We start from the raw sequence: 17,781 nt of genomic DNA on the forward strand, positions 1-17,781 counted from the left end.
CACTTGGTGCCTTTTAAGTCAAATGGTTTACAAAAATAATTAAATATAGTCCTTTGGTAAATTGGTTCCATAGTCATTTTCTTAAAGTGATACTCTACCTGATACTAAAAGGAAAGTTTGACTTCAGCAGAGCTATTTTTGGAAAAGACATGAAATACACTACTACTGTACAAATCTGAATACCTAACACCCTATAAAACTAGGGCCACTTTCTATTACTTTCATCTCAATCATCAACTTAGGCCTGCAACTCAAAGGGGTCCATCACTTGGATGAACTAAATGTACTAAGATATTAAACACATTTTCTACTTTGTGAGTATATTTACAAAAACTGCATTGGTCACTTAACACATTAAACAGCTAGGATTCAGTATCTTCATTATTGATTTAGGATAATACTTAATTCTGGCTATCTACCAGAGAAATGGCTACCATTCAGTGGGAATAGGTTGTTTAACAAACAAATCTCCATTGCACAATACATCCTAATGCTCCCACTTCATTAGTAACGGCTTATAATTATCAAGAAGACTGGTAGAGGAAGTGACCTGGTCCGGTAGGCTGATATTATTAATATTACATACAGCACAGACCATTTTCGGAAGGCAAAGTTTGTCAAATCATAACCAAACCAGTTTCACCATATACACTTGCAAATATGCAAATGCTCTCTACTTCATATTTAGAATTTAAATCAATAGTAAATGCTGAAACTTACCAAAGTGTTATAAAATGATCGAACAAATCACTGTTTGGCTCTATTATTGGCAAAAATGTTTGCTACAAAACCATTGCACATAAAAATACAACCTCTCTTAAGAACAATCACAACCGTCTTACTGCTCACATTAAGTATGTGCAAACTAGTTCAAAGTCTCAACTCATTATAAAGATAAGAAATCAACCTGTCAAAAGAAGAGAAATTATCATTTCAATTAGCATGATCATATTTATCAAAGTTATTAAAGAAACTGTGTATGTGCTACGGGAGTCAGTCCAGTCAGTCAGCTGTTAAAAAAAAACATCCATCCATCCATCCTTTCAACTAAAGAAAAATAAAAGTTGAGTCTGAAAGACCCATAGCCATATATGTGCCTTTGATGTTGCTTTTAGATATGAACCTTTTTATTTTAAGTCAAAATGCACAAATATGGTTCTTTTCTCTGAAACTATTAATCGTAGTGCATAGACCCAACAAGACTGCTCTTGAGAAGTTACTACTGCACAGATTCACAGACGTACGTGTAGAAACTGCACTTGCGCAACGTACAGCGAGTGCAAACATGACCGGGTGAGAAAGGCATCTCTTCTGCCTCCATCGCCTGATAGTGGGCTGAGCAGGGCTAAGCAAGATCAGCTGGATTAGGGTGGAACTGATCATTTAGGTGAGAAGTGAAACAGGGTGAGGAGGAGACTAACAGGTCCCTTGTGGAATAAATGAATTTATGATGAAACAGTTTGGAAACAGATGTTACTGCGTATGATAATGTGACAGAAAATAAAGATTTGTGCGTCCATCTACCAGTTTATAAGCAGCTCCTGGCTGCAAGGAGAATCAGTTGAAAAGTGCTCTTGTCTGAAATGGATATGGCTCCTCCAAGCCCATACTGCTCCATCCCATCCTGCAGCTCCTGCTCTTGTTGCATTACTCCTGCCCAAAGCCTTCTGTCTCTTCTATGGCGAACATGAGCTTCTCCTTCAGCTGCTCATAGCTCTTGTAGGGAGGGAGGTCCAGACGATTAAAGCTACATGGAGAAATGACACAGAAACTAGATGAATCTTCTCAGAAATATATTGGATTTAATGTGTATTGTTTAACATTTTACATTATATCTCAAACACAAGTGAACAGATTCTAACACAACTGCTGATAAAAGAAATGTTTTGCTTTCCTTCTTGTTCAGTGCTATCTATGAAATTCTGATTATTTTAGTGCTGCACTAATTTCACGTGATGCTGCATAAGAGCATCTCCTAAGTAAACTGTATTACTCAAGTACAACAACAATGCATTCTCACACAGTATTATATAACTTCAAATGCCAAATTAAAGTCTAACAATAAAGGAAGGCTGCTGACTGGATGAATCAGAAATGACTAAGAGGGTTAGGTCATGAAAGTTTAATCCTGCATCAATTTGGACAAAACATCTGGTCAAATACCTTAAGCCTGAAGACTTCCATAAAAATAACAAGTAGAAAAACTGGTCTTACCATGTGTGGCTTCGTGGAAGCCAGTTCTCTTTGCCCACTTTCTCAATGCAGAACTTTTGGGGGCCGTTGCTTCCTACATTAATCAATAATAAGCATAAAGAAAATTAAATCATCGAGTCAATTCTGATGTGACATAAAGTGTGTTTGTGTGTGTCTATTTTGCATACCCATCAGGTCAGCGAAGCCACCCACAGGCAGACGGCAGGTTCCTGTGACAAACTGCAGCAGTCTCATCCTCTTCTCGTTGTCCATCTCCTTCACAAACTGTCAACAGATCATTCTGTGTTAATAATAGTGCTTAGCAAATACAGTATGATGTACTTTTCTTCATGTTACAGAGAAATCCTAATGAATATATAATACTCCCAAAGTTTTTATTTGCTGTATTAAGAGTTTTGACGATCTTTGGACCCAATGAAGATTCTGAAGCAAAAGGCAATCCAGTAGCACATCAAACGATTATGCAGTATTAATCTACTATAGTACGTAGAGCACAGTGAGTTTGGATGAATGAAATATGGTGTTTTGATCTCGCAGTTTGACTGAACAGTACAGTCAGAAAGTGCAACTGTTGGTACCGACCTGCCAGAACCAGAGGATCTGTTTGCTACTTCGGGCGTAATGCCTGTAGATTGTGTTTCTCTGCCAGTCCACCAGGTCGATCTCCTGCATCCCACACAGCATCACCTACAGGCAAGAAGGAAGCAAGATCTTTATTGTGTAGACAACAGACTGAAACTTGGATGATCTTTTCCTGCAGAGCCAATTCTTTTTCAAAGGACCAACACTACTCCAAAGATCAAACTTTCCTGTTGTGGTAAAGGTTGTAGAGAATAGGTCTAGTTACTTCAGTACCTCTAATTCCTTAGCATCAAAGTATTGAAGGTATTGCTGAGGCAAAACTTCATTGAAGCCCTCAAAGAATGCTTGAGTCTGCTCCTCCACACCTCTGGACAGCCTCCACTCTGCCACCAACCTGTATACGGAGATGTGAAGAGAGACATACTTAAATTAAATTAAATCAAACATACTGAAGGAATTATTAAGAGAAAATGAGGAAGTTAACTTAAATCATCGAATAAAAAGGGTAATACCTAATTTCAAAGTTAAAGTAATAATGTAAATTAACTCTCCTTTAAATGCTGCCATTCTACTTCTGTGTATACACAATGCAGTTAGTTTATTAATGGACATTACCTCTCCATTACTTATATTACATTACAGGAAAGACTGAGGGAAATATCAATGTGTTATATTGTTGCGGTTATTGCAAGTCAGCCTGGATAAGACAATCAGTGTTGTGTGAAATGTGTTAGATATGAAGGGGGATGTAAACGTGGTGGTTGAGGACAGATGGTGGATGAGAAGCAGCAGAGGATGCAGCTGTACCTGATGTATTCCTCCTTATTTTCCTCAGTTACTTGGATGTTCCCTCCATCTGGTTTCAGCTCGTGGGTGGTGACCTCCCCCAGGATCTCCTTGTCAACTGAGAAGAACATCTCCAGACCACACTCTTCTATGTTATTATCCCTGCAGGCCAGAGAGTCATTATCATTATTAGCATGGTTAAAATAACAACACTGGAAAGCATATCAAAGAGCACACATGTCCACGAGGCTACAAAAAGAAATGTTTCTGCATCTTGATCTGGATCTGCATCACAATATAAAGGAACATTTGGGCATTGCACAGGGATGAATCATGAAATAATTCAACTGAATTAGACTCATGACCACTGAATTTACTTGCCATTTATATGTGCACTTATCTACTCTACTCATCTAAATAAGCCTGTAAGTATGTATAAATGGAATTGCTTTAAAGGAATATTTCAACATTTTGGGAAATATGCCTTTTGCTGCTTTACGGGGGCTGTGTGCCAGACTACTTTTTGGCCTGCACCAATAACTTCTTGGAGTATCCACTGGATACCGAACAACTGGTCCAAGCCAAGGAATAGTCTGGCACATAACCCAGCTATCCATCTTTTAATCTAACTCCTGGCAAGAGAGCAAATAAGCACATTTACCAAAATGTCCAACTATTCCTTTAAAACCTCCAAAGAACTGATCAAAACAAAATGTGACAGGAATATAAGTGTTACAGGGCCCCAGATTATATTGGAATAAACCAAAATATGTTGAAAACTTTTTTGTAAAGACAATATGGTGCTTACGTGCTGCAATTCAACAATGACATATCCTAATGTGTGTCTTCAATATAACCATGTCATGACATAAACTTGTCTGTCCAATCATGCAAACCCTCCCCAACAGCAACCAAGTCACACATTAAGGTTTGTATCCCCAGACCTACTTGATCCAGATGAGTGAGTTGTAAAACTCTGGATCTATGGACTCCAAGTCTTTGAGAGCCAGAGGTTTGTTCAGAATGCGCTTGTAGAAGGGGAGGGAGAAACCTGTGTCGATGAATTTGCCATGGAACAAGGCCTAGAAAGGAGCAATGAGAATAAATCTCAAATACGATTATATATGACATTGCATGATTTAGACATGACCATTATGCACAAACATGATCCTCCTTGTGGGCCAAAGTAATCATGCCATCACCTTCAGTTCAAATAATGATGCCACTAAGCAATTGTGTTGACAAATAGTGCATGTACCATGGCAATGAAACGTCCTATGAACTTGAAGTACTTGAGGTGATCAGGGTTGATGTAGGAAGCGGGGTTGATCTGCAGACAGTAGTTGTCCTTGCCAGCATACTCAAACAAGCAGTACATGGGGTTCAGTACCTCGTGAGAAAGCAAGAAGAACCATTCCCTGAAAATATAACCACAGAGGACAAAAAAAACTATTAAGTGGAAGTGGTCATACTGGTTTAGCAACAGGTTTTGCGTTTAGTGAGGTAAATACAAAACAAATAAGAACAAAACACACCTTACGAGTCATACAATAAGACGCAATTGTACAAAAAAAAAATCTGCTATAATTACCTGGCCACACCTCCATAGTCCAAGCCTTCTTCACCAGGATAAATGAGCCACAGTCTCCGCCTCAGATCTTGAGGGTGGAAGCTCATGATCTTTGAATGCAGGCAAAGAATAAAAACAGTTACACACCTCAAACATTAACAAGACAATACTGATAAACAGAGGAGTGAAAAAAACAGAAGACAGTATATTGAAATAGTCACCTGTTGGAATGAGTCCTCAAACAAGGTTTTCCGGGACACGGTGATTTTAATGTGCTGAGGCATCGACAATTGCTGAGAGAGAGAAAAAACAAAAACAAAACAAGAACTATACAAATGCATTTTAGACAATTTGTATGCTTTGTACACCAGTGAACATTAACTTTTATCTTTGCACATTCAAGTACTAGAGGTGTGAGGGCCCACAGTAAAGCAGCATGAAGATAAAGAAAGAACAATCACCTTGTTGATTTTATCACAGAAGATAACAAAGCATTTAAGCAGCTGTTGTGCAGCACATACCTGACACCAGAACCTGAAGTATTGCACTTTGGCTTTGAAGTCCCTGACATAGGTTATCTGTGGCCCATTCTCACTGTGGAAAAGACCAGAATAACCATTTTCAATGACCATTCAACAAGCTCATTCAGTTAATGTATGCACATGTTGTGTGTGCCACTCTTTATTCACATCCATGATTTGAAAAGATATTTGAAATTAGTCTGTCTCTGTATTACAGTATGCTGTTTAGGGATGCCCTGATCAATCGATGTGATACTAATCACTGATTTAATGCATTTAAACCTGATTAACTTTAAATCTAATTACGCTCTGTAATAAGAAAGGGGTTGCTTTTAGGGATAGTAATGTCTATCTCGATTAAATGAATCTGCATCTTCAGGCTACTTCTCAGGGTACTCAGAGAACAGCTGCTGGCCATGTTTTCAGTTTTGCAAAAAGGCAGACGACATGAAGTCAGTGCTCCTCCTATAAGAGGTGTATTCAACTTGAGCATGTTAACGCCGACATTTAAACAAGAACTTACAGTGAGGATTTCCCTGTGCGAGGGTCAATGTAGGTTGTGGTTCGCCTGTTGTGGTCTACAAAGTAGGGAATGCCATCCACGGTGAACCTCATCTCCCAACCCTCTGGCAGGGGCTTGTCATTCAGCAGCCTGAAAAATACAAACTTTTCTTGATATAAACAGGGTATATTTGACTGATATTCAGATATATCTTCAGACTGATATTATAATTCAATATGTTTTATTAAAATAATTCAATAGCTAGTCTTGTTTATTCTTTTGAAAACAGAAAGCAGAAGTCAAACTCAAATTACATCTTAACTTAATGGGTCAAGAGAATTATTCCGCCCAAAAACGGGAATTTAAACCATGCCCTTAGGATATAAAGAGCAGGGCTTCCTCCATATTGCTTCACAGTCATTAACTAGTGACAGTAAACAGAGTTTAATCAGATGCTCATCCTTTATGCACATATAACTTCCTCATCGGTAGCAGGTTATTAATGATCCAGTGCTGGCACAGTTTAGAGCAATTATCCCCTACAAAAACAGTTTTGTTTGAATCTAATCAATATATCTGAAGAAGCTTATGTTGTTAACCCCTCTACATTCTATATTACCACACCTCCCAGTTTGTTTGCATGTGTTTGTCCTGTCATTATCGACCGGCTGGTAACTCATTACACATTAGGATAGTTCTGCTAAGTCCTAGAGCAGATTGGAGTAATTTCCTACTTTAAGAAGGCTGTTAATTCCATTTATTCCTAAGTGTCAAATATGTGCCACTCCATCCTCCATACTTCACTCCTACCACCAATGAGGATAGATTTCCCATTCTGAAGTGTTTTAGAAATACTGGAGGTGAGCAAGTTGCTGGCACATTAGCGCCACTCACAGACAATAAAACAAAAGTGCAGTTAAGTTATGCAAAATAATTTAATAAAATGGTATGATAGTATCAAGATACACATTACATGGTGCACACACACATACACGCACAGGTATACACTCACCCTTGCGTCCTGGGGTCCTCCCACTGTGTCGTCCGAGTCGGGTGATGAACAAAATACACTCTGCCGTTGGTGTCTGTTCTCTTCTCTGACATAAAAAAAACACACATTTTTATATATCAATTCACTGCCATGTATTTCTACTAACATCAGAGCCATAGTCCTACAAAACATCTGCACTGTGTTTTTTTTAAAACATTTCAGTAACTACAGCTAAAATGGTGATATTTACCCCAACCATGAGGCAGAGGTCCCAGCGGGTCAAACTCTTTATTGGCCGTGGCTGCCAACTGATCTTGGAGCTGAGCCAGAGAGAGAATGGGACACATACATACAAAGTGTAAACAAACGTAAAAACTGCCTTTGTCACAGCCTGTTTAAGCAAAGAACTGTAGTATAGTTCATATTTATCATGAAGCAAGTGTAATTGACCAAATAGCCTTCTTATCTCTGTTCCCACTGGGTGTTTGAAGTTTCTCAACCATGTGACTGATGAAGGTGCGAGCCATAGCTATCCATTATTAGGATCATACAGAGACATGCACAATCAAGCTCATTTGATCCCATTTCAGAGTAGATGTTGCACATGTAAAGGTGGTTATGGCTTCACTGTGTAGAACATCGTTACGTGCAGAGTTTGACACTAACATTAACATTAATCTGCTGAAGGTGGAAAGTTTCTCTCAACATATCAGACACAAATTATTATTTTTATAAGTCATAAATATGATCTTTACGTAAATCATAACAAATAAATGTTCAAACTGTGCTACATGTGAAGTGAATGTAATACATCCAGTAGCTAAGACAGTCACCGCTCTCACCCCATAAATGAACCTCTGGTTAAACTGCTGCATGGCTCCCTGCAGCTGGCTGCGCTGGTGCTGCCACTCCTCATAGTTACGCACTGACTCCTGCGTGGGGCGCTGCCATGTAGTAGTTCGGGTTATGTGGTCGACATAGTAGACTCTACCCATCGGGTCCACCCTGCGCTCCCACCTACAGAAAAGGGAGAGTCAAAAGAAGGCAGTTCTGAGTTGACGATGCTGGCCAAATGCCAGATGTGCCCGAGGGCTCCACCAGACATCCATATGAATACCAGAGACACAAGTTGTTTGAATCTGTTCTATTATTTTAACTCCATCACTAACATTAAATCTAAAAACAGAATGTGAACAAAAGCAGAGTACAGCAGCTCTATAGTAATGGTAAAAGTGGTTATAAAATACATATGTCTGTTCTAATCTCAGATAATTTTTATGATAATATGACTACACAGTCCAACAGAGCAGAGCAAGAAGCACGTTAGTATTCATAGTATAAAAGAAGTGTTTTGGTACCCTGTAGGCAGAGGCTCAGGCCTGTCCCAGGTTGTCCTTTTCTCAATGTGATCCACATAGTACATCCGTCCGTTCTGGTCCACTCTTTGCTCCCACCTGTAGGGACAAGACAAATGAGTGGGCAAAGACAAAGCAGATTCTTTCACTGAAAATACCTTAAACATTGCAACATAATACATTAACAACACACATAAATATCTTTAAGTCTAATATGCATATTAACAGTGGCCACAGTGAAGACTTGCAGAACCAAGTATAGTGCCTTGCTCTTTTACCCTGGTGGTAAGAGGCCATTGCTCATGGGCGTGATTCTGGGAGTTGTTGTGGCCACAGCTGCTGAGGCAGAAGTCCCTGGTTTAGGGCCACTTGCTGTCTGTGAAGAAACTGCTGTCGCTGCCGCTGCCGCTGCCGCTGCGCCTGAGTCATCCTGCTGATTTGAACACCCACTAGCCGACGCCTGAGAGGAGCCATCGGAAGCTGGACCTTCACTCAGCTCACTAGGGGAGGAACTGCTAGAAGAGGCTGGGGAGAGGAGTGGTGAGGAGGAAGAAATGTTAAATGACCGGTATGTAGTATGACTGGTAGGTCTAATCATATGTGAGCTAATGTTATATTGGAAAGTATTTGATGTCTTGTGCTTTTCCTACTTGGTGAGGCTGCTGGTCTGCGAGGCGTAGCAGGAGGAGGTCGAGCTGGTCTGGGAGGACGCGAGGCATTGGAGCCCCCTGGAGATCGGGACGGAGAAGCGGTTCCATTGACAGCATGACCATTAGGTACAATAACCCACTCCTCTGAGTCACTGGAGGGAGATGTGTCTCTGCTTGACCTGGGTAATAAAATACAGTATTTACTTAAGTTACAGGTATACAATGAGTTTTTTCTTTAAGTAAACACACAAACGTATATGCTTTTGTCTTACCATCTTAACTCAAGATTTGCACAAAAAAGCATGTATAGGCCTTTAAATAAAAGTTTACTAAACCTGTTGCCAGTGTCTCCATTTGGTCTTGCACTTCCATTTGGAACAGAAGCTAGAATGAAAATAAAATGATTTATGTAAAATAATTTGGGATGTTACTACAACAGCACAACTCAGCATTTACTCAATATTGAAGACCTACGGCCCTGCGGACACTGAATTTGGTCCCAGCTGCTTTTGATAAGGATCCCTTAAATTTGATTATTAAAGAATTGTGACCTAAATATATGTACTAAGAGGGACATTTCACAGTTGAAAAATAAACTTGTCAGTGCTCTCTGGTGAATCCTACCTCAAACATATTTTTGTCATTTCCGCACTACAACTCCTTGTTACTCAACAGCTGATGTATACACTGATCTCTATATATCTGTCATAAGCTAAGATGGCCGATGTATCGATCAGGCTATATAAAGAACTCTGACCCGGAGCCAAAAAGATTGAAATCTGCACATCTGTGCATCGTTCATGTTCTCAAATTGTTACTGTGGTCAGCCTAGTATAGTGGGTTTGTGTCTGTGTGAGGTTCCTTACCATGTTCTCTCTCTGCTGAGGCGAAGGTTTCTGGATCTACCTGCATGCCGTCCAGACAGACCGACAGGTCCCCTACAACATCTCGGGGGTCTCTGTCAGAGCACAGCAGCAGTGTCTGCACCACCTCACATACTGGGCAGGGCAAAGAACATAGTGTTAAACAGATGCTTATAATTTGCAAGACTGACAACACACCTTAGGTAAACTCATCACACAAACACCCACATTGGCCTATCACAACAAAATGAAAACAGATTAGAGACACAAATTAAGAGGCATTTTCCTTAGGAGGGCCCCCCTCACTGGCCCAACATCATCTCATTCTCAAGGTATTTGGTTACCAGTTTCAGCCCTGTTGGTGACAGTATGGGGCTCTAAAGATGGCAGCATCTGTCAGCTCAAATCACTTTAGTCACATTGAGTGGAACAACATGGCGAGGGGCTGCTGGCAAGGTTTTTACAATCTTGTTCACTATTGGTAAATGAAAAGCAAGCAGCTATATAGAATATGTACCAGACTCGGTCACATGTTTTGCACATGCTGACCAGGTCTGAGGGGAGCCATTGTAGTAGGCTGTAAACATACTCCAAACAAGCAGAAGGAAAGCTTGGGTGAGGCCTGCATCCCAGGGAAAAGAAAACCTAGTGAGTAGAGTGCATTTTGGTTGTTAAGCTTATCAAAGCCCGATAAAACATTCTCATAACAAACACAGGCACTCTTACACAACAAGTGTGTATAGTGTCTACAGTGTGTGCAACATCTGCAAAATATAATATGCTGCTGACAGACAGAGACACAGAAAATGAATACTGAAAATGAGATTACAAGGGATACAACTTATTATTTTGAAATAAATAAGCTATGTGGTGGGAGCTTTGTCCTGAATACCTTATAATAGTCTGTGGGAATCAACCTCGAGCCTACAAATATTAGTTCCTTGGTTGGAATGACAAATAACCATATAACAAACTCTAAATAGCCTGGTGCTATAAAAGATCACAGTTGTCTAATATCTTAGTGGAAAGTCTGGGGTGTAATATCCAAGTTTGACATGTTTGAAAACACAAGATTACCACTTTGGAGAAAGAAAGTAGTGTGAACTCACGTTTCAGGTCATTAGCTTTAAGTGTCTCACTGATCTCCAGTGTGGCCATTCCCAACAGGATGTCTGCTTTCAGTGTCTGGTGGCTCCAAACACGAAAGATCAGCTTGCTGACCGGAGTCACAATTCTGTAGAAAAGTGAGACAAGATACGAGTCAACACCAGAGAAAAAGATTAAGGATGATCCGCACTAATGCTGGAAGGGTTCATAGTCAATTAATCAGCAATGAGAAAATCAATCAATGACAATGATTTTGGTATTCATTTTTTTTCTTTTTTTCTTTAGCTGGGCGAGGTCCATTGTATAAGGCTATGGCCTCTTAACCTTTCTTGTCGCATCTGTTTTATTTCTGTTATCCAATTCATCATTAACGTCATGGTTCTGAGACGTCTACAATGTAGACATCAGACGTAGACTCTACACTTAAAACATGCAACTAAAATATAGATGTTAACACCCACAATGTTGTATTATTAAATTAAATTTAGTTCAAATTAATAATATTTCTATTATCTACAAGCACACCATCCAAACATTAATCAGCTATTTGTTAAACTGCTTCCTCCCCTATGACAAACAAAACAGTTGTACTCACACTGTGACAGCCTGCTTCCATTTGGGACTGTGTGTGTTGTTGCACTTCTCAGTCCTCTTTGACTGGCCATCCACAGCTACCTCAACATACGGACTGGGACCAAACCAGTTCTTTTTGTTTTCCTTCAGCTTGGCTGAAAGCACTAGAAATGATAAAACACCAAAGTGGAATTACAGGTAGTGTAACTTTCACTGGATTTGATCAGAGTTTATCAGAAGTTGTATTTGGTAAATATGCTACAACTTGCTTATATCATTAATTTAAGAATATAAAGCACCATTTCCTGTAGCCAGTTAGTCAGTGACAGCTCTTTGGGCATTTTTTTTACCACAGGAACTTAACAACCCATAACCTGTAGTAGATTTCTACACCCAAAGTCAAACGATACTAAACACTACAACTTTATTAAATTATCAAGTTTGAGTCCATGTTTTGTTAATAGACAAACTTACAATTCTTGCAACAATGACTTACCTGTGACTTGCAATTGGGCCTTCATGGTTCATCCATAACACTGCAGCCTTGTTTGGCTACACCGAAAGGGCCTGCAACAATTGCAACCAGTGACATCAGATGTAAACATGGGACACTCTATGCAGGTAACCTACTTAAAGAGCGATTAGGCTATTAGGTTACTACAGTCAGTGGAAAATATAGCCTGGCTTTACATACAATGGCAAGTATGGATTGAGGAGGCTAACTAGATATCTGGAGACATTCAAAGAGTATGTTTGCAGTGATGTTAACTCAAAGATATAACCTATCTTTTATCTCCGCAATAAAAACTAAGTTAACACTTAAGGTGAATTTGCTTTACAGAATGATATTACACTATATAAACTGTGCACACATTTTAATATAATTTTGACTGTAAATGTCACACTGACAGGCAACTATATTTCAATATAGTCTCACTCTGTCTAACTCATCCTATACAGTATTATTTCAACTCTATAGTATTATTACAACTCTATACTGTAACGCACTGCCGTGTCTGTCAAACGGAGAACAATGTGGAAATTAGATAATTTTAGTGTTCAGATATAAAAACAACACTCAGATGCACGTTACCCAGTGACTTGGTTTAATCTGCGCTATTTCAAGAAACCACCGTGTACCTTCCATAACGGAAAATCCCATCCTTAACTTGGCTAAATTAAGTCTCACTAAACCTACTTTGCTAATCTTTGACAGTATCACTTCACAGGACAAGAAGGTAGTTTAAATGCTAGACAAGAGGGATACGTTAATATAACGGAAAACAGAAAGATGTCGAGTGTAATATAAAGTTGTCAAAGAGGCGACGTGTTCAGTGCCATCTGCAACATGAAGGCAACTGTAGCTTAATAGCTTTATCTGTCAGGTTAGCAGGGGGTTAGCCAGCAGGAGATTTGTTGTCAAGACAACTTCAAACACTTACATTTTCTAAAGTAACGCTTTCAACTGTGACATTGTTGATATGTATTAATGGCTATAATGTAAATGCCTCTTGTGAATTACTAATAGAAACAGAGAAGTTCCACCAACTTTGTTCGCCAACGTCCTGATCACTGAGGCTTTAGCTAACAATGCATTAACTAACGTTAGTAAGGCTAACACCACCCAGCTCCTTCAGCGGCTCCGATCATTCACTCGAGAAAATCTCACACCTCACATTAGTTGAAAGACTAAATGCCCATACCTGCTAGAAGCAGACGATACAGGGCCACACAGACTTCAGTTTCGGCTATGCGAAGATTGTTGACAGATAGCTGCCATCAGCACAGACCTGTGTTCCGCTAGCCAGTACAAGACCAGCTTTTCCGGTGCAAGTTTTTCATAATAAAATGGCATCTCTACAGTACCCAATTTTGACTATTCGTTTTTGTACAAAAACTATACTATGACTATAAATTAAATCGCAAAATGCAGCCACCAATTCTGCACAATTTAAATGTGAAAGTTCATTCTTGGCCTTAAAAATAGTAGTTTGACAAAACATTCCCAACCTAAAGTCCACTAACTAGCATTTTCTAGAGCTTTTAACAAAAGCACAAGGTCTTTATCAGTGGATGGATAGTAATAGTAAGCAGTAATAGTTTTATTTATTAATTATTTACACTTTTATTTTGAAGGCTAAAACAGTATGACGTGGAAACTGATATTGACATCACCATAAAACAAATTGTCACATTTAAATGATAAAATAAAGAGCACTTACGTGCCTTTGAATTGTGTGTTACCATGCACACGTCTAGCTGGTCTGATTCCTGCACTGTATGTAGTGTTAATTAATAACACAACCATGATAACATTACGATGATGATTAATGGCGCCATGAGAAACGCCATTTTTGGACACGCCCACTTCTGTAGTCCTCGAGCTTGGTCTCGTGATAGCGGTTACACTGGTCAGCTGTTAGCATCCCCAACGACTCGGTTGATAAAAGCCATGTTATCTGGCTAGCTAAACGAAAAAAAAGCATTTGCGAGGTAATCTCAACGACCAGTAACGATGTTGTCTCGTCTACTGAAGGAGCACCAGACGAAGCAAAATGAGCGGAAGGAGCATCAGGGTGAGAAGACAGCTGGTTAGCTATCGTGCTAACAGATGCTAAAAACAAAGCTGATTGAATTGTTGGAAGGCCCCGTAATCCACCGTAGTACTGATGATTTGTTTGCGTGTGTTGTTGTTTTTACTTGCACAGAGAGACGCAGGCGTGAAGCTATTTCTGCGGCCACCTGTCTGACAGAAGCCCTGGTAGACCACCTGAATGTTGGGTATGACATTTCCGCTCCTTACCCTCAGCTGTTTTTTTTGTTTCTGAGGTTTAGTAGACATCCTGTTGTTACATTTAATAGTTGTCAAGTAGTGGTAGTGGTGGTAGTTGAGGATTTGGACATAGGTTGTGTTGACATCCTGGCACCCTCACTAAGTAGGGAGTTATGTCCCAGCAAGAGGTATACTCCACATAATTTTGTAAAAGTCCCACTTGTTTACAAACGCATCCAAGAGAAGCCAGCACTTACATTTCGAGTGAACTATAGCTGTGAATCAACTGCAAGAGCCTATACAGGTAGCTTTACTTATATGTTATTTAGCATAGTGCTGCTACTAACGATTACTTTCATTATTGATTAATCTGCCAATTATTTTCTCGATCACTCATATGGTCTATAAAGTGTAAGGAAACACTGAAAAACGTCCGTCACTACTTCCTAAAGCTCCAGTTGACATCCTCAAATGTCTTGTTGTTTTTCTGACAAACAGTCCAAAACCCAAAGATATTGAGTTTACAATGATGTGAAGCAGGAAAAACCTGCAAATCCTCACATTTTGAGAAGGTGGAACAAGAGAATGTTTGGTATTACTGCTTGAAAAATTACTTTAAACGATTAATCACTTATTAAAATAGTTCGTGATTCATTTTCTGTTAATTGACTAATTGCTTCATCGACAAATAATGTCATCTCTAATGTTATTCGGTCTGGACTTATGATTATTTTCATTATTGATTCATCTGCCCATTACTTTTTAAATTCTATTTGTAGTAGATAAAATGGCAGAAAATGTAAGAAAAATACTAAGCCCAATATGATGTCTTCAAAGTGGCTTGTTATCTTTAACCGACAATCCAACGTAAAGGTATTCAACTGAAAATGAGAATAAACTGAAAGGGCAGTAAGTAAATTCTCACTTTTGAGAAGAGGGAACAGCAAATGTTTAGCATTTTAAGTAACCTTAATGATTAATTAATTAGCAAAAGTGTTAAAGATTATTTTCCAGTTGATTGACTAATCATTTTAGCGCCACAGTATATGTCATGATGACACATAATCAATGTTGCTTATGAATATTACAGAGTTTACAGCAAATTCTTATTTTGTTTGTCCAGTGACAGTGGAGGTGTACTGTGCTTCGGCTCCTTATATAAGGCATATGTACTAATGAATTATTCTGCATTATAAACATGTTCCTTGAAGTCACAGGCGATGTATGTCAATGCCTGACCAGGTACCATGATTCCCTAACAGATTCCAGTCAAGCTGACCCACCTGGGTTTCCCATCACCAAGACCTCAGTCTGAGCCTAGAATATAAATCCATCCGTTCTTGGCAAGGCAGCATTGGCCTAATGTGTGGCACAACCACAAATAGTACATTAAGTTTGTTAACATTGTGAAAGTTAGGGTCTGGTGATGAAACCAAGACAATCAGCTTAAAGAACAAGAGTGAGATGCAGTAACCGTTGTTGTGCTGTTCCTTTATGAAAAAGATTATGGCCAAAATCCTTTAGTGACTCAGTAAGATTTAGTCTAGTTTGAATATCACAGAGTGTTTTCAGAATAAATGGAGAAATTAATGACTTTGGACTTTCAAGTTGAAACTCTCACATTCTACGGTGGGTATATAATACATCATGCTATATTTTAATGTATTAACAAAACTGTAGCCTTTCCTGTTTGACTTTAGAGTTGCCCAGGCATACGTAAACCAACGTAAGCTGGACCATGAGGTGAAGACTCTCCAAGTGCAGGCGAGCCAGTTCTCCAAACAAACTGCTCAGTGGATCAGTATGGTGGAGGGTTTCAATCAGGCCCTAAAGGTAGGATACTCTGTACCAGCAAGAAATGAATCCAAAAACAAGGCTTGTCTGTCATGAAATCTGCTTATATACAATATCAACTTTAACTTTTACATTTTATAAGCCTACAGCTGTCAAATCAATAAGTGCTTTTACTTTTTATTGTAATATGCAAAGTTGGATTCTGTAAAGGATATGAGGTCCAGAATATCATACACCTAATAGCAACACTTGCAGACAGTGTCACATTTAACCATATCTATAACTTATTATAAAAATAATACGACAAAAAATTGTCTTGTTGCACAGTGAGCACAGTGGCTCATCCAAACTTAAAATTTGCTTTATCAGGTTTACTAAAAGCAGATTAGTTTCATTCAAGGGCCTTGACACAGGTCCTAGATTCGAGCGGATTTGACAGGTGGTAAAAGCAATTCATCAATGACCATTTGCAGTTATCCAGCTTATATCATCTTTGCTGGGTGATGCAGGTTGAAAGGATGCCTGGAAATGTGTAAAGCCTGCCTGTCGCTGATCCTGGTGAAAGGTTGGATTGGTAGATGTACACAGTGGTGATACTAATTCTGATTCTATACCCTCTTTTGAACAGGAAATTGGGGATGTGGAGAACTGGGCCCGCAGTATTGAGATGGACATGAGGACCATCACCACAGCTCTGGAATACGTACACAAGGGTCAACTTCAGTCTGCGTCCTCATAAACGTCATGGTGGGACGTTTACAGCTGAAACGAAATACACTGGAATGAAACAGAAATCCAGTTGACTCCTATCAGCAAAGACGCAAGCCGCAATGACTTTGCTTGTCTGCATACCTCTCTGGGTGGGCTAATGCTGACCATTACTTTGTTCAGAGAAATGTTGAAAGTCTGTTGCTTTTGACAATTAATTGCACACCTGCATCACTGCTTAAGTTCTTGTGTGAGCAACAATATTAACCAGGGCAAGCACACAATGATGCTGGAGTTGTTAAAAGATCAAGCTTGTGTATAAAATGTAATAGGTCCAACATCTGTTCAGTAGTGACTTCAAGTAACAAATAACATTTTGGCAATCAGTAATTGAATAATTGGGAGGGGGGATCTTGTCAGTATATATTTTTGAATGTGTCACATGTAAAAACTTAGTTCACCTACTTGTAATAGGTTTAAGGCACCACAGACAAATTGCCACCTGTTTCCTTGTCTGTTGCCTCTCCTAAAAGTGAAAGAGATAGGAAGGCTTCTTTTCAGCATCTGATACCTGAATGATGTATGTTTATGTATTGTATGTCTATGTACAGTGATGACTGTACTGGTTTTGTTAGACAACTTGACTTTTGACATTTTGTACCATTTAGTGATGGAACATTATTTTTAATAAATTTAAAAAATGCACTGGTGATTTTTCTTACGAAACAAAGCTAAATGAATTCAGTCTACCACTGAAGTGTATATATACACACATACGACTTCACTACAGCT

General features: G+C 39.2%; 2 protein-coding genes across 2 annotated transcripts; one reads left to right on the forward strand and one right to left on the reverse strand.

Annotated features, from left to right (window-relative positions):
• Positions 1-1,229: 1,229 nt before the first annotated feature.
• Positions 1,230-13,513, reverse strand: itcha (itchy E3 ubiquitin protein ligase a). Its single transcript, XM_070903517.1, has 24 exons — positions 13,418-13,513; positions 12,211-12,281; positions 11,737-11,878; positions 11,144-11,268; positions 10,038-10,169; positions 9,507-9,555; positions 9,172-9,350; positions 8,800-9,046; positions 8,525-8,620; positions 8,009-8,183; positions 7,417-7,486; positions 7,188-7,272; positions 6,197-6,325; positions 5,674-5,746; positions 5,374-5,445; positions 5,174-5,262; positions 4,841-5,000; positions 4,531-4,664; positions 3,604-3,744; positions 3,070-3,190; positions 2,797-2,901; positions 2,382-2,478; positions 2,215-2,287; positions 1,230-1,747 (listed from the first exon to the last, which is right to left on the reverse strand). Exons 2-24 carry the CDS (start codon positions 12,233-12,235, stop codon positions 1,648-1,650), a joined length of 2,619 nt encoding a protein of 872 aa, XP_070759618.1. The 5' UTR covers positions 12,236-12,281; positions 13,418-13,513; the 3' UTR covers positions 1,230-1,647.
• A 602-nt stretch (positions 13,514-14,115) lies between these two features.
• On the forward strand, positions 14,116-17,681 carry bloc1s1 (biogenesis of lysosomal organelles complex-1, subunit 1). Its single transcript, XM_070902878.1, has 4 exons — positions 14,116-14,290; positions 14,423-14,495; positions 16,188-16,320; positions 16,910-17,681. The coding sequence occupies exons 1-4, from the start codon at positions 14,230-14,232 to the stop codon at positions 17,018-17,020; spliced, it is 378 nt and encodes a 125-aa protein (XP_070758979.1). The 5' UTR covers positions 14,116-14,229; the 3' UTR covers positions 17,021-17,681.
• Positions 17,682-17,781: the final 100 nt, after the last annotated feature.

Source organism: Enoplosus armatus, chromosome 3, assembly GCF_043641665.1.
Source record: "Enoplosus armatus isolate fEnoArm2 chromosome 3, fEnoArm2.hap1, whole genome shotgun sequence".
Taxonomy (NCBI): domain Eukaryota; kingdom Metazoa; phylum Chordata; class Actinopteri; order Centrarchiformes; family Enoplosidae; genus Enoplosus; species Enoplosus armatus.

Excerpts from the sequence above, each read along its gene's own strand:
- itcha (XM_070903517.1), bottom strand. The coding sequence starts at position 12,235 with ATGAAGGCCCAATTGCAAGTCACAG. Across the intron at positions 8,621-8,799 it reads AATGGCCTCTTACCACCAGG|GTGGGAGCAAAGAGTGGACC; the intron begins GTAAAAGAGCAA and ends TTGTCCCTACAG. Across the intron at positions 8,184-8,524 it reads CCTGAGCCTCTGCCTACAGG|GTGGGAGCGCAGGGTGGACC; the intron begins GTACCAAAACAC and ends CCTTTTCTGTAG.
- bloc1s1 (XM_070902878.1), top strand. The coding sequence starts at position 14,230 with ATGTTGTCTCGTCTACTGAAGGAGCACCAGACGAAGCAAAATGAGCGG. Across the intron at positions 14,291-14,422 it reads TGAGCGGAAGGAGCATCAGG|AGAGACGCAGGCGTGAAGCT; the intron begins GTGAGAAGACAG and ends TTACTTGCACAG. Across the intron at positions 14,496-16,187 it reads GTAGACCACCTGAATGTTGG|AGTTGCCCAGGCATACGTAA; the intron begins GTATGACATTTC and ends GTTTGACTTTAG.